The 17050-nt window shown below is 40.7% G+C and overlaps 1 protein-coding gene across 5 annotated transcripts in view; it reads left to right on the forward strand.

Moving 5' to 3' along the window:
- Positions 1-15514, forward strand: part of ELAVL4 (ELAV like RNA binding protein 4) — a 148196-nt gene extending 132682 nt beyond the window's left edge. For 2 of the 5 annotated variants that reach the window (XM_036494424.2, XM_012928039.2), the window contains exons 4-7: positions 6106-6259; positions 7858-8083; positions 9666-9704; positions 12544-15514. In XM_036494424.2, coding sequence (XP_036350317.2) covers positions 6106-6259; positions 7858-8083; positions 9666-9704; positions 12544-12913 — 789 coding nt within the window. In that variant the 3' untranslated portion in view covers positions 12914-15514. The remainder of the gene's footprint in view (positions 1-6105; positions 6260-7857; positions 8084-9665; positions 9705-12543) is intronic. The other 3 variants (XM_036494425.2, XM_058681362.1, XM_012928041.2) reach the window with 2 other exon arrangements.
- The last annotated feature ends 1536 nt before the right edge of the window (positions 15515-17050 follow it).

Raw genomic sequence — 17050 nt, forward strand, 5'->3', positions numbered from 1 at the left:
AGCAACCTAAGTAACTTACCCCCAGGTCACATAGCAAGGCAGGGGTAAAGATTCAACGCTGCTTCCAGCCAAGAGCAGCTGTTTGTTTCAGCTAACATTAACGTATAGAGCATTCTTTGAAGTGACTTGTCTGAAAATCCAGTTAAATTATACTATAACTAGTTCCTGTCAGTGAGACCCACAAGATAGAGGGTGATAAGGAAGTTCCTTGGGATATGGAACTAGAATGGAAATAGGTGGAGGATGGAAGCTACAGAGGAACCTAGTTGTGAACTTATTTGAAAAAAGAACCTTCCAACTATCAATGATAGCAAATGATAATGTAGGATGCCTCAGCAGGTAGTAGTGAGCTTTCTGTTACTTGGCAACGTGTAAAGTCATTGTCCAGCTGTCATGGGTCCTTTCCTAAATTTTTGAGGCCACTTTCAGCACCGTGTTTCTGGGATAGTCCTTTCTCCTGGGATCACCAGTGTCACTCTCTATCACCTTTACCTCTTTCCCATGAAGCATGGTTGTAAAGATTAGCAGTTTTGTGAATAGAATGCCTAGCTCATGAATGCGTAAAGATAAAGGTCAGGTCATTGTAGTCTACGGAGTCCAACAAAGAACATCACCATTTCCACAGTAAAGAAATCGAGAGTTATCAAAATAAAATTACTTACCCAAGCCCATGCAGGTAATGAGTACTAGAGCCCACCCAAAGTCAGTGCTCATAGGCTTACAAACTTACGTTACAATATCATTTTTTTAAAAAACCAGTTTTTTTTTTTAATTTGAAAGGCAGAGTTTTACAGAGAGAGGTGTTCCTTCCACTGACTCACCCACCAAATGACCGCAATGGCCAGAGACAAGCTGATCCAAAGCTGGGAGCCAGGAACTTCTTCCAAGCCTCCCATGTGGATGCAGGGGACTAAGACCTCAGACCATCTTTCTCTTCTTTCCCGGGCCATAAGCAGAAAGTTGAATTGGAGTAGAACAGCAGGGACGTGGACTGAACTGATGCCCATATTGGATGCCAGCTCTTGCAGGCCATGCATTAGCCTACTGTAACACCATGTCAGCTTCACAATGTCATTATTATTAAGGGGTTAGGGAAAGGGGAGACACGGTAAGCCATGAAGATTGGGGAGCGTGGAGGAACAATATATCCTCTGTTATAATCATTTGTAAAGTCAGATGCCATCCAGAGATGGAAGTGGCCTCTTTACTCCCAGCTCTAGCAGTACTCCAGAACAAGAACAGTACTGACCTGGAAATGCCAGGCTTCTCTTTAGAGGTTCTGGTGGATGAAGTGTGAAGGATCGTGATGGTATGAAGCAAGGGAGATTTTCCAGGGGACGAGCGTCAGTGTCAGCAGTCCGAGTTCTAGACCACTGGCTCAGAAAGAGATAGGAATTAAACATACAGATAGTACCTGACCCTTCCCAGGAGCTGAAGATTAGCAGCTTTGGGGGAAAAAAGACTATTTTTTAAAGATTTATTTTTTTATTGGAAAGTCAGATACACAGAGAGGAGGAGAGACAGAGAAGACCTTCCATTCACTGATTCACTCCCCAAGTGACCACAACAGCCAGAGCTGCTCCAATACAAAGCCCAGAGCTCGGAACCTCTTCCGGGTCTCACACGTGAGTGCATGCATGGTCTCAAGGCTTGGGGCTGTCCTTGATTGCCTTCCCAGACCACAAGCAAGGAGCTGAATGGAAATCGGGGCCACCAGGATTAGAACCAGCACCCATATGGGATCCCAGCACGTGCAAGGCAGCCCTTTAGCCTCTAAGCTACTGTGCTGGGCCCAAAAAGGCTATTTATTTGAAAAGCCAGAATTACAAAAAGGGAAAGACAGAGCAAAATCTTCCCTTTGCTACTTCACTCCATAAATGGCCACAAATGATAAGACATGAACAGACCAAAGCCAAGAGCCAGTTTTTTTTTTCTAAGTCACTCATGTGGATAGAGGGGCCAAGGCACTTGGACCATCTTCTGTTGCTTTCTCAGATGCACTGGCAGGAAGGACGATTGGAAAAGAAGGAACTGGAACTCAAACTGGCACTTATCTGAAAGTTTATCTGACATGTTTGTCTGACTGTTCAATCCTTTGTGCCATAGTGCCAGCACCAAAAACAGTTTCATAGAAATACTTGAGCCTCACATCTGTATTAATTCTGTGATAACTGAATAACTATAAGCAGATACTTGAACATTTTGGATACTGGAATATTGAAAATGGGAAGATCTTTCTCTGTCAATTTTGCCCATGCCATACCCTGTGGTTTTCCCAGAAAGAGGACTGTAAGAGCAGTGACTTAAGATTCCAAATGGAAGAGAGAATCTAAGCAGAGATTATGGTTAGCCGAGAATAAGTTAAGACGCTGCTCACTTTTGAGCTTTGCACTCACCTTCAGCTGGGGTGTGTCTCTGAGAATCTGCTACAGTGATTATTTTTTCTGAAGATTTCTCTATGTATTTGAAAGTCAGAGTTACAGAGTGAGAGGCAGAGAAAGAAAGGAGGGCAGGAAAGAGAGAGAGAGCTCCCGCCTACTGATTCGCTCTCCAAATGGCTGAAATGGACAAGAGCAGACCAGGCTGAAGCCAGGAACTTAGGACTGCATCTGGATTTCCCACATGGATAGCTGGGGACCAAGCATTCAGGCCCTCTTCCACTGCTTTCCCAGGTGCTTTAGCAAGGAGCTGAACCAGATATGGAGCATCCCAGGCTCGGCTCAAATTGGTACTGCTGCGAGGTGCTAGCATGACAGGCAGCAGCTTAACCCCCCATGCCAGCCCCTGTTGCTGTGATTCTTGCCATCTGCAATTCTGCCTCTGTCAGAATGGTCTTTGGAGGATTGGTTTTTATTGTACCCTTGACTTTCCAATGTGAGTTCCTTTACCCTACTAGGGTCTGACCTTAGCCTACTCCCTTCTGTATCCGAACCCTGATTTTTCAGAATTAATAATAATCAAGGTCATTGCTGTCTGCTGTGCATTTATTGTTAGTGCCAGGCATTACACACAGTCCTTGACTGTCAACACATTATTTGTCCTCTCTAGTAGAGGGCTATTATCAGTCTACCATTCCTGAACTCCATCACCCTTGTCTTAGTACTAGCCTCACTTTAGCTCCGTGTCTTTTTTGACCCTTTTAACCCTTAGTTTGTGTCTCCCTCCATTATAATCCAGTCACTCCCACCCATGACCCTGGTGCATTTGCAGGGTGCTAGATCAGAAGCAGAGCAGCCAGTGCTAACACTCATATATATGTGATGCCATTGTTGCAAAGCAGCAGCCTTACTTGCTATGCCACAACACTAATCCCAAGCCTTTTCTTGGCTCACCAAGGATGGCCCTGTAGAGACCCAGGAAACATTTTGTGAGAGAAGGGTTCTATGTCTAGTCTAAAAGCAGTCATTCATTCCTTTCAGCCCCTGTCTTTGGAGAATAAGAACCCTTTCCCTTTTAACTTAATGGGAAAACAAAGCTGTGATTCTAGGTGCTTGATTGTTAGCAGTCCACCTTAGTGGAGGAAATTATAGTTACCCTCAAAACGCCATTGATACCTGCATCCTTTATCATGAGCTGTGAGTTCTTTTTTTGGTTGTCTTTTTTTTTCCACTAGATATTGAACACCCAGCAGGTGTCAGGCTCTGTGCCTTGAGCTAGAGCCACAGAGCAACACACACAACATAACTTCAAGATCATCAGATACACTGGAGAAGGGTGAATTAAGGACAAAGCAGGTTAAGTACCATGGTACATTAAGAGCCATGCTAGGGAGACTGCTGCAAGGTGATGGGGTCAGAGAAGGCTATCTGGATAATACAGCATTGAACTGACTCCTTAACAAAAGTAAGATTTGGATCTGAAAAGGAAAATGGAAAAAGCTTTCCCTATAGACAAAAAATGAGGTGATATTGTGTTTTGAGGGAGCATAAATGTCATTCAGATGATTAATCTGTCAGTAATTGGTAGGAGTGAGGTAAGGATGACCCTAGTTACCATGCACATACCATTGTGTTGGTTTCATTTCCTTCTCCTATCATTCCTTCCTTCATCATGAAGCCACTCTGCTGGCTTATAACCTGAAAGATTTTTGTCCCAGAAAGCACAGAGGTAGAAGAAATTTTGAGGGTGTGAAGCTTAAGTCCAGAAAGTCACATGGAACTCTTGGCACTTCAGCCGTCATGTGTCAACCACACAAGCAGGGATCTTCCTTTTAAAGCCTCCTCTGTTTCTCAAACGTATGTTACAGAGGCATCCCAGGCTACCCATGGGTTTCTAGAAGATGTGGACCCTATAAGTGGTTGCCTTGCTGCATCAGGAGAAGGAGGCAAGCTGGGGCAGGCATGGTGGCTCAACAGGCTAATCTTCCACCTGCAAGTACCAGAATCCCATATGATGCTTTTCATGTCCAGGCTGCTGCTGATTTTGTAGCCTGGGAAAGCAGTGAAGAATGGGCCAACTCTTTGGGAACCCTGTGCCCACATGGGAGACCCAGAAGAGGCTTCTGGCTTCTGGCTTCTGGCTCCTGGCTTCAGGTTAGCTCAACTCTGGCCCTTGCAGCCATTTGGGGAGTGAACCAGCAGATGAAAGATTTTTCTTTCTTTCTCTTCCTCTCTCTGTAAATCCACCTTTCAAATAAAAATAAATAAATATTTTTTAAAATAAGGAAACCAACAAGGCAGATTGATCACGTCATTTTATCTGTTGAGTCAACACCTGTTATTAGTTGTAGAACCCATAAAGGGGGACCTGGCATCTCTGTCATACAAAGGGAGTGAGTGCCATAGTAACCAACCTGCTCATCCTTTATCTTCTTTCTGCATCCACTTTCTCCCTTGAAGGTCTTACAAGCAAAGTGTGCTTTGCTGATGGAGGTTTAGTTTTCAATGTTTAAATTCTGTATGTGGTGTTGGTGTGGGTGTGGACACACTCACCCCTATGGTCTTGGCAGGTGCTGTGTGTCAGTTATATAGATTAAATTAAACCTCGAGCTGAAATATGCTCAGGCGTATGCAGTCCCTCCCTGTGCAACAATGTCAGGTGTATTCTGAAACGACTGTTTTCATCTATTCTGGGCCATAACCACCCTGAAATAGCTGTAGCAGCAAAGTGCTTTTGTTAGACTAGCTGTAAATTATATTTCAAATGTCTGATGTTGTTTTCTGTAAAAAAATAAATAAATAAGTAAATGAAAGTCTAAAATTAATGTCTGCTGGGGTTTGCTTTGCTTATGTGTACTGCTACAGATTTGGCTTCTTGCAGATGGAATTTCAGATCTGTTTACACTTCTGTGTTAGCTTTTTTGGGGGGGAAAAAAAGCAGTTGAGAGATCTGGGAGGACAAATTTACAAAGGCAAACTTATTATAACCACCGCTGAGGCGCTCTTCTCTCCCCTACTGCCCTTCCCCTCCCTCCTGTCTGCCCTGCCCCCATTTTGTTTGTTGTGGTTTTATCTGCCCTTCATCAACGTTAGAAGCAACTGGTCCTTGCAGATGTGACCACAAGGTCACATATCCAGTTTTGCAAGCAGATGTTCATTCAGTCCAATTTCACTAGCACTTTGTCATTCAGCGAGAGCAGACCTTGCGAGAACAGATTGTAGCAACACAAAGAACAGGACATAAAAAATCTTGCAGGGAACCTGATAGCTTTTATGTGTTGCAGAAAAAGACAAGAGTAGGAAAGGTAGCCAGGAAAGAAATGTACGGAGCAGAATTTCTCTCTTTTTTTCTGGTTTATTCAAAGATGATTATGTGTTGGATACAGTAAATCATCTATACACCCACATCCAGGAGGCAAAGCTTCAGCGCTGCGTGGGTAGTTCTGCATTTAACAGCTGCCATGCAGTAGCCGTTTTGTTCTGCACTTAGAGACCCTTGTCTGTGCATTTGTTTGAAGTTATCGTCAACTCCCCTTTTGTTCCTCTCTTGCTGTTCTCCTGATTTTCATTACTATTACAAGAGTAGCTAAACTCTAAACTACTGAGTGATTTCAGCTGACACTGAATTGTAATGATAGATGAGGGGCTGTCATCTCAGATGTTGACTCAGTCTCTACTCTAAAGGTGATTGCCTGCAATGAATTTAGCTCCTCTTGCCTTTCCCTAGGTCTCATATGCCCGCCCAAGCTCTGCCTCAATCAGGGATGCTAACCTGTATGTTAGCGGCCTTCCCAAAACCATGACCCAGAAGGAACTGGAGCAGCTTTTCTCACAATATGGCCGCATCATCACCTCACGAATCCTGGTTGATCAAGTCACAGGTTAAGTGTTTTCTTTGTAATCTCTTTTCTTGTGTTTCAGTGTCATTAGCCAGTGCCCTGTTGCCCTATTTCTCATAAGAGCTGACTAGTAGGGGATTAAGGTAGAGAAGGTGGGTCATGACTAGGCAATTCTCTGACATGGGAGAACCTCTTTTTTATCAGTTAAAATGGGCCATCTTGGAAGGTAGAGGTTCCCCATCTTGAGAATTGTTCCAGCAACAGCTACCCCACCTGGCAGGGTTGTCAAGAGGATCCAGGCATCCAGCTAACAGTGGAACTGTGGCAGCTTCTGCATCCCTTTAGGGCTCTCAACCAGAAACATAACTGCTGCATGTGAAAAGATTCTGTATATCAAGCCAGTTCATCCCTTCTAGAATTAGAGAACACAGATCTGAAGAGGGGATTTCAGACTTCCTACCATGTAGAGCTAGTAGCAGCAGTACAGGAGTATGAAACCAAGATCTCCGGTCTAAGTCTTGATTTCATACTGCAGTTCTTTGTTCATAATAAAGAGCAACAACCATTACCTGTCAACAAAAATGGAAAGGTCCTCTGAGGTTACGTTTTAAGTAACAAACTGTTTTGCCTTTGAACCCACTACCTCAGAATTATTATCACGTGTTCGACATTTGATTCCTGCAACAAACCCTCACTGAAATTGGCTGTGCACCAGACAATATACCAAGGGGCAATGGTGACCAAGATGGAAGAGGCATAATCCGTGCCCTTACAGGACAGTGACTGGTACCTGCCTGGGACTGTGTAGTGCGCTAGGAGAGCTCAGGAGAAGACATACTCTGCCTAGTAGAAATTGTTTGGAAGGCTCCTTTGAGGAGGCAGTGTTTGAAGAGGTTTGGAGGGTTGGCCAGAAATTATCAGGAAAAACTCTAGGTGGAAGGACAGCATATCTGAGGCATGGAACCAAGGGGATGTCAGGCGATTTAAGGTGAGGCCCAGTAAGGGATTAGTATAAGACTTAGCAAGGAATTTGGAGCCAGAGATCCAGGGATATTGAATGTTGTGTCAAGAAAACTGAACTTCATCGTTAGACAAAATGGGACCATGAAAGGGTGTTTGTTTTGTGGCCATTACTTGTTTTTTGCTCTGTTTGGAATGGAAGGTGGGGGTAGGCAGTGAAGAACAGCTGTAGTGCACAAAATATAAAGTTCAAAAAGTATTAAAGTGATCAAGATTATGTTTTTAAATGGTGTTTTATGGTTAGAGTTTGCTTTACAAGTAGATACCCTAGATGCTAGGAGTGGAGAGCATGTTGAAGGACTAGTGGAAGAGCTGGAAGATGGACTGAAAACTGGACCATGGAAATCCCAGGAGATAAAAAATAAGCTAGGCCAATGTTAAGGGACCAGGGAGTATTGGGTGGAAGGGGAGCACAAGGAAACCTTAGATTCTGAAGATGCATGCATCTATCCAGGGCCATGATGGAAGAAATGCATGGAGATCCATTTTGATGGGTGAGAGAAATTAAGGCTGAGTCCAACTCCATACTAAATGTCTATGGGACCTAGGCATTCTGTTTGCAAAAATGGCTATCAGTTTTGTTTGTCTACTCTAGACAAAAAGTCTTTCTGCTTCTTCAGGAGTGTCTAGAGGAGTGGGATTCATTCGCTTTGATAAGAGGATTGAGGCAGAAGAAGCCATCAAAGGGCTAAATGGCCAGAAGCCCAGCGGTGCTACGGAACCGATTACTGTGAAGTTTGCTAACAACCCCAGCCAGAAGTCCAGCCAGGCCCTGCTGTCCCAGCTGTACCAGTCTCCCAACCGACGCTACCCAGGCCCACTTCACCATCAGGCCCAAAGGTTCAGGTAAGTATGCCCACAGAGAAAAAAGCCCTGTTACAAGGTACAGAACTGAATAATGGCCGGGGAAGCCGATGGCCCTGAAGGATGGGACAAGGCAAGGGCCTCTGCCTCCAAAAATCACTGTACAAAACTCCTCCCCAAACCTTGATTTCTATTCCTATAAAATGAGATGCTTGGACCCAATGTTTTTCCCAACCCCTTCCAGCTTAACAAGCATTACTACATGGTTTAACTTCAGGTTCTGCCTTTAACCAAACAAGGATCAGCTTCCATCAGTCATTCACAGATTAGTGACCCCCTCCCCATTCACCAGCTCAAACTAGCTGGACAGTAACTTTTAATAAAGTTCAAGAATGAACGAGGAGGCAGATCTTTGCCAGAGGGAGTGGTTGTTCTGTCTTCTTTTCCCTAGGCAGAGAACTATTGAGTTTAAGAACTCTTTTTTGCTGTTAACTTTACTTTAAGACTATGACTGTGGGAAGCCAGGGAGGAAGACGCTACACTAGCCTTCTGAGTCTTTTCCTTTGTTACCTGATCCCCAGAAGCTCCTGGTGCAGTGGAGCATTTTCTGTGTCCTGCAAGCTTCTCTCAGCAAAGGCAGGACGACCTGGAACCAGCCTCTGTTGTGCAATATCTCTAGCCTACTCCTAAGAAATTCTATGGAATTATTTTTATTCCACCCACATACCAACTTCTCTTGAGCTAAGAGATTTTCTCCATTTACACTTCACACAGGAGAGGAATGGGTCCGTGTATCTAGGATAGTACCGTCCATTGGCCTCAGGAGAAAATGCAGCCCCCTGAGTATCCTCCCGTGTCCCAGGAACTTGAAATGGTTAATGATTTTGTGAAGAGTTCAAGGCATCTAATTTTTATTTTGTGTGAGAGCACATGCAGTGTTTGTGTAAAAAGCCTCTCTAGCAGCCTTCTAATAGTGGAAACTATGGTTACTACTGTCCCATGCTGTGAATAGCCTGTTCCCAAGTAAGGTACTTAATGTGAGGAAGATTATAACATAATGGCAGTTTGCTGGGAGGTGCTTTTTGTCTGTAAATAAGAAGCTAATTAAAAAAAATCTTTGCCCCCAAAATTCTCTTTGCCCTCAAAATGTGTGTATGGCAGGAAGGTCTAGTTGACATAGTCAGGCTTACTGAAGAGATCTGTTCTGATGTGTATTGTTTGGCCATGTGTTGTTAATATGGACAGCAACCTTTATTCACAAGTCTAATTATAGCACAAGGTGAACAATTTGAGAAGCCCCTGCCCCGCTTAACAGTTCCACACACGGTATAAAATCAAATTCACACAAATGTTCTGAGAGGTGGGGGGAATGGGATTAAATCAGACCTTGAAAGAAAGGGAGATTTATTAGACACTTACTTTAAATTCTAGCATTGACCTGAAACATGAATTACTTGCAGTTAAAAGCAGGAAAGGGGAAAACTCTCAGTGGTTAGACTCCTAAGCACTGGAGAAAGTTGTTGAGCTTTTCTTCTTTGAAAATGGAGCATTCTTATTAATAGTTCCATTGAGCGATCTTGCCATCTGTGAGGCATTAACCCAGAGACCCTCCTTCTCTTTGCAGGCTGGACAATTTGCTTAATATGGCCTATGGCGTAAAGAGGTAATTAAAACTCCACAGATTGCCAGATGTCCGTGTTGGCACAGACTGGGGCTAGAATTTTTTTTTTAATTCACTAACTTTACTTTTTTTGAAAAATTCTTCCTTTTTCTTCCACCAGCATGTCAAATTCTTAATTTTAATTTCAGACCTCATTTGGTTTTGTTTCTTTTAGGGCACACAAAATGTATTTGTGTGTTTCACTTTTTCTTTTATTTGCAGGTGGGCTTCTCCTATGGTTCAGGTGCCACAGCTACTAAGCCTTTGATAATCTGGTCCTCTCAGTAGCTCCCCAAAGGGAGAAGACTCCAGTTCTTTGCTGGCTAATTTTGCAAAGTTACAGAGCAACTACTTTTGGTTTGTAATGCCAAGATTCAGTTAAGAGGGCAGATTCTAGCAAATCAAAATCAGAACATTTTGCTAATCATGTTTGACAACTTTATGATTTTCCATAGAAGAATTAGATTTTGGAGTACCATTCCTAGCCAAGCCATGAGAAACATGTGAATAACTTTCTGACTCTAGCCCCCACTTTAGTGTATCTGTGTGCACCTCAACCTGGGGTTTCTTTTGGTACAGGTTTTTAACAGTTATTATAAATCCTCTCTTGATTTTGTATGTATGTGTGTTTTAAACTTGCTGTTTCTTGTATTTAAAGCTTTTGTGGGGTTGGGAGCTCAGACAGGATAAAGGTTTGGGGGGACTGCTGAATGCAGTTGAAGAGTATTCGAGATCCAAAGTGAAATCTAAATCTCAGAAAGTTGAGTGTGTTATGTCACTGTGACCATAAGATTCCTATGTGCTTTTGATAAGCTCCATTGCACTGCTAGGGACCTAGCGTCTTCATTATCTTGCTTGGTAGAGCTGCACCCTTTAACTCCCTTTCCTACAGTCAAGGGAACAAGATGTGGTCTTTAATATCCTGCATTATACTCTCTATACTAAGCAGGTTTTTTTTCACCACTTGACTGTGTATGGTAAGTACCCAGAATGGAAACTGGTGCATCATGGAGGGAGTAACTGAACTGCAGACTTCATTACCAGAGTGCCAGCCTGTCCAGTTTTAAGGAGAGGGCAACTGTGAATTATCTGCATGTGTCTAACACACAGCTTGCCTGTTCCCAGGCATTGTATTTCTTTGCTAGCTCATCCCATCTCTTCACTCTTTTATGACGTTAGTGAAGTAGGAAACTGTTGATGTGTATAACACAAATGAGACTAAGAAAGACACAGTTGCAGTATGCCTGCTGTCCTCTCCTCCATGGCCCACCCAGAGTAGATATCACTAGTTGAGAACAGCATTCCCTTTTTCTTGAAACCAGACCTGGATCTAGAATCTTTTCCTACCAAAGTGTCCCTGATAGTCATCTTCTTGAAACCAGCCCTGGCTTTGGCCTTATAACAAATCCTCAGTAAATCTCTGTGTATAAACTGAAAGGTGTTAACTCATCCATTTGGAAGAGAGATGATGGAGAAGATAGTCTTTAGAAATACCAGTTAAATGCGGATTTGTGCTTCTAAGAGTCTGCACTGTGATTTGGATTGTCTTATATGTTTCTAAGCAAAAAAAGAAAGACTGACTTAATGGATAATAATAAAAACAATGTCGAGTTGTTATATTTAGAACATCTTCAGCATCCATTTTACTGTCCAAATTCTACTTAGATGTAGACCTTTCTTTAATAGGACTTTTAAATCTTCAGGAATATTTGCTTATTTCCGAAAAGCTGATACTTTATTTCCATTCCTTCCCTTAGCTTTTGTCTCCTCTGCTTCTTCCACCCCCATCTCCCAAAAAAACCAAACAAATGGAAAGCAAGCAAGTGATAGTCAGTGTATTAGGCTGAAATATCTATATGGTGTGAAACAAATTCTAATAGCATTTTTGCTATAAGGCTCTGATAATTTGTTTCATCTAATGCTTTTATCACAAATCACATGTGGATTTATTTTTATCAGACACTGAGTAGAATCAGAGTTTTTTTTTTTTTCAAAATTACACACAAATTGAAAAGATTTCTAAGCCTAAAACAAAAGCAGTTATCTCAGGGCAAATAATTATTTTATGCCTTTTCTAATGTATGGTGACTCAAGATAACTTGGTTTTTCTTCAGTGAATTTTTACCAATGAATTTCAGATAATACCACACCATGGAATAATATATATTTGTAATTATTGTTCAAGTATATTGGGAGAACGCTTTTGAAAGTAAATGTTAAGTGAAACATGAGCCACTCACTCAATTACTAACAGACTTAGCTGTTCATTCTCACATATTACCTTCCTCAGTAATAACAAAAGAGTTTTGATAAGCATAAATCAAGAGACTGTAAAGACAGTGGACCTGAGCACATGGAAGGCCATCTCTAATCTACCTTAAAAAAAAAATAGAACAAAGTTTTCAAAGCACTGGCACCAACCATTCACTTACTTACTCAATAAATATCCGTGTGGTGTTTTCTATGTGTGTTGTCTATGAGACTCCCATTTATGCTCCATTAAATAAGTAAATAGAACAACAAAATGAATGAAATAGAACCCTTTCCCCCTCAGAGTTTGCTGTCTATTGTTAGTGGACACAGGTTGGAATCCCCTAGGAGCATATATTATTAGAAAAATATGATAGAGTTTTATTCTGGGAGCCTTAGGAATCCCTGATAGTTTTCAGTTTGCTTTTGGGATGCCTCTACCTCTGCTATCTAGCCATCGCCATCAGAAGCAATGCCACAAGCATTAGTTTTTGAATTTTGATTTTTAAGCCCTGAAGACTCTCCTACACTCACTCACCCAGCCCTTTGCCCCGTGTCTGTGTCTGTGCACCTTTGTGTTCTCCATGGTCAGACTGATGTCTGGACCAGTCCCCCCTTCTGCTTGTGCCCCCAGGTTCTCCCCGATCACCATTGATGGGATGACAAGCCTTGTGGGAATGAACATCCCTGGGCACACAGGAACAGGCTGGTGCATCTTTGTCTACAACCTGTCCCCTGATTCTGACGAGAGTGTCCTCTGGCAGCTCTTCGGCCCCTTCGGAGCCGTGAACAACGTCAAGGTCATCCGTGACTTCAACACCAACAAGTGCAAGGGATTTGGCTTTGTTACCATGACCAACTACGACGAAGCAGCCATGGCCATCGCCAGCCTGAACGGGTATCGCCTGGGAGACAGAGTGTTGCAAGTTTCCTTTAAAACCAACAAAGCTCACAAGTCCTGAATTCCCCATCCTTACTTATTAACACATATATAGAGAAATATATACGAACAAAACATGTGCGCGCACACACACACATACACAAAAGAGAGAGAAACAAACTTTTCAAGGCTTATATTCAACCATGGACTTTATAAGCCAGTGTTGCCTAAGTATTAAAACATTGGATTATCCTGAGATGTACCAGGAAAGGATTTTATAATGCTTAGAAAAAAAAAGAAAAAATACAAAAAAATACCTTTGATGCATTGAATGTTCTTTCATAGCTGTCGTTGTTGAATATAATATACATAGATAGCGATGTGCAGGGATTTTTACCCAGCCAGCTAACTTTACTACCTTCCTTGAAGGTGGGTCTTTTTAAGATGACCATTCGCTCATTTGAAGAAGAAAAACAAAAAACAAAAAAAAAGAATAGAAAATAAAACAATTTTTACAAAGCAATGGGATTCAAAGAAAGAAAAAAATGATTTTTCTTTATTGTCAAAATGTCAATCCAATCAGATTGGTTAAAAAAAACCCACACAAATTAAAGAGGAATAATAAAAATTGCAAAAAAGAAAAAAATTTTTGCAAATTTTTTTATTTTTCTTTTTTTTTTTTTTATATCATGTGAACTAAAACAACAGTCTTCTGTTAGGGGATGGGGGCCGGGGGATACCTGATGACATTAACAATTTAATAACATTAACATTGTTGCCAAAGAGGTGGTCTCTTTGCTGAAAATGGGTTTCAAGAAAAATCTATTTTTATAAAATATAAAGAATTTTTACAAGAGAATCTGGATTTGAGAAAAAAATATTTTGACTGGCTAATTTAGGGGAAATTGACAACTTTGTCGCGTTCATACTGCACTGGTAACTTTTTAGAGATCAAGATGTGTGTTTTAAACTGGATTCGTAGACTGTTTTTTGAAGGATGGGCTATAAACAGATGATCTTCATATCTTTTCATAGCATGTAATAATAATTAAAAACCGATTATTAATTACTAGGGGAAAGGAGTGTTCGTTCTACCCAGGGTACCACAGTTCCCCACAGTCAAAACCCAAAAGCAAGGAGATGAGTTGAAAGACAGTTTTTCTTTAAGTCATCAGTATGGGATGTCAGCAGAACAAAAATTAAAAAGATTAATTTTCTTTTTGATCTAAAACTTCCTTAGTTTAAGCAGTAGGTGCTACAAAATTATTTACATATCTTAGTATCATAGTTAAATGTAATGTGTTTAGGAGAGGAAAACAAAAGATACATTTGCTTTAAATTCATTAAGGAATTTTTAAATTCACTTTGTAGCCCATGCTGATAGAATTGGGCTGTGTTGGTACATTTGAAACACTGTTTATGTTGCTTGAAACACTTATTTATTTAATCGCCGATGTGATGATGCCTATGGCCAAGATCAAATATAGCTAGATTGGCTAGACTACGTATTTGTTTACTTAAACTATGGGAAGAAGCATATTATTGTGTCATTCTGTTGTGTGTGTATGTGTATATATAATATAAATATATATATATAAAGTTATTTTTTCTTTGGGTTAATTTATTATAAGTTGTAACACTTGGCTAGTTTTGTTTGTATATGTCTTAAAATGTTTTTCTTATGCTATTTAAGTGACAGTTTAAGAGGTATCAAGGTAACTTGTGTAGAACTATTGTTTGATATATTGTCATGTTTGTTGTGAATATTTTTTCTTACTGCACAGTAGAAAAATAAAAACAACTGGGTCTTTATTTTAATGTAATTCAGATTGGGGAAAACAAAACAGAGCTAAGGGAACAAAATGACTGAGGGAGCACTCTCCCCCGTCCAGTGCACTGGCCATTTTAGTAAGTTTGTGCTTCGTATGGTTATATATTTAAGACAAAAACAAAAAAAATACAAGAGTTCATGCTCTTCCCTGGGTAATAGAAACAGTTACTCGCTATGCATAATCTAGTTGATAGTTAAATTTGCTATTGCTTTTCTTGTCTTGTTATATAAAATCTTTTCAATACAAGTTTAGTCTTAATGGTAATAAAACGTTCTGGTTATTTATAACTTGTGCTGATTTGGTGCGTTTTTTCCCATGCTGAGCCCACTAAGTGCATGTAGACAGGACTGTTCTCACACTGAATAGACAACCTTTGTAGTCGTCGTCGTCGTCGTGGTAGACAGATAATGAAAACCAAGGCTGCATCATAGACTCCTCCTTTAAATTATGTTTCCTATTTTTTCCTCTTTGGTTTCAGAAAAAAAGGCAAAACAAAACAAAACACCAGATTTCAGTTAAGAGAACACTCGTTCAACATTCAGGGAGACCTTTTACATCAACTGCTATGAACGAACGCAGTTTGCTGGCAAAGTTTTGATGCATTTGCTAAGCATTAGTGGAAAAGGCATGCCAAAATCTCTTCTCTATAATGTGTTCACTTTGGGGGGGGAAATCTTAGGACCAGGCAGTTGTATACTTTAAGTTATAATGAATGACTTCGTGTTAATCTTGCTAGTTTAGATGATTTCTGAGGGAAAATATTGTAAATGGGTTTTTTTTCATAACCTTGCTGTGTTTGAATTATTTGTACTTTATCTGTCCAGACAATAAATGAAAGTGTGTAGAATGAATTTGAGCTTTCCAAATTTTTAAATGTGTTTATTCGGTTTTGCTTTCTGTAGCAGTTTCAGATTTTCCCTATGTCTTTATCTTTAGCCCCCCAAAAAGCAAAGGTATAGGAAAATTCTGTTTCACAAATTAGCCCCATCTCTCAAAGTGAACTCAGTTTTCAGAAACCATTGCCCCAGTTCCATTCTACTAAAAGTCTGATCTCCAGCCAGTAGTATCAGCGTCATCAAGGAGCTTGATAGAAATGTAGAACCTTGGGCTGCACGCAAATCTATATTTAGCCAGATAGTCTGGTGAAGGAGCACTGTCCTGGTCGATAAGCCAGAACATTGTGCATTGCGTTTGATAGGATGACACGTTATGTCCGTTATTGAGGGGTGGAGCCCAGCCAGTGCTTATTCTGGGGACAGGCATTCACTATTTGCAGAGTATGTTGTTAGCATCCGGCAGGCTGTGCAGAGCCCTCTTCATTCTCTTCCTCAATCCTCTCAGCAATCTAAGAGAAAAGAATAGAACGTTATCCTCATTTCACAGATGACAAGACTGTGGCTCCGTGAGATTAAGTCACTTGAAACAGCAGCTTTCTACATGGGTTTTCTGCATCTGTGTCTGATTGTATTGCCCAGCACCACAGAATTAAGATTGGCAGAACTTGGGCAATATTAAGGATGCGAATCATTTGTATTGAAAGTGACTGCAGCACTCATCCGTGTGCAGATGTTCACTTTCCCAGCTTTGAGCAAAAACACCCTAACCAGGGACTTGTTCATACATTATATTGGAAAACATTAAACTCAACCTACATTATCAAGATATCATGTTAAAATATGTCCCTGAACTTTACAGATGAGCTTTCTGGTGATGTCCTGATACAACCATTCACTGATGACCTACTGCCTATCTTTCATTTTCTCAATAATTGAGAAGGCATAGGTACCCTATAAAACATTTCTATCCATGAACTGACCCTTAGAGGAGAAATACCCTCACTGAACCAGATGAGCAAATGGCCTGATTCTTTTCCATTTCTCATTAAACCCCTTTTTATTATTATACTAAATCATCACATTTGTTAAGATAATTAAATTTGGAGCAAAGTATGAGATTCAATTAACCACATTAAATATTAAATGTTTAAGCCTGATTTTCACATAGTTGAACTTATGGGATCTTATTTTAAAGGAAAACCCCCCACATTTTATTTCTGAAAAAAAAAATGGGTAATCAAATGGTTACTCTCAGGAATAATACAGCTTCACACACATAAAGGTCTAAAAATGTTGCTGTCAAGTCTATGATAGTTACCAGTCATCACCTCTACTCCTTAAAGGTATCATTTTAGAGTATGATAAGGAGATGGATGCATTATTTGGAAAATTAGAAGTGGTTGGCATTTTGCCAGGTCATATTTTCACTCTTGAGTCTTCAACAGATTGATCTTGAAGCTTTCATGAATAGATGTACATCTGTAAACTGATCTCAAAATATCCATAGAATGACATTCTACATACACATTCTCTTGACAACACCTCCCAGCA

The sequence above is a fragment of the Ochotona princeps genome, chromosome 2, assembly GCF_030435755.1.
Source record: "Ochotona princeps isolate mOchPri1 chromosome 2, mOchPri1.hap1, whole genome shotgun sequence".
Taxonomy (NCBI): Eukaryota; Metazoa; Chordata; class Mammalia; order Lagomorpha; family Ochotonidae; genus Ochotona; species Ochotona princeps.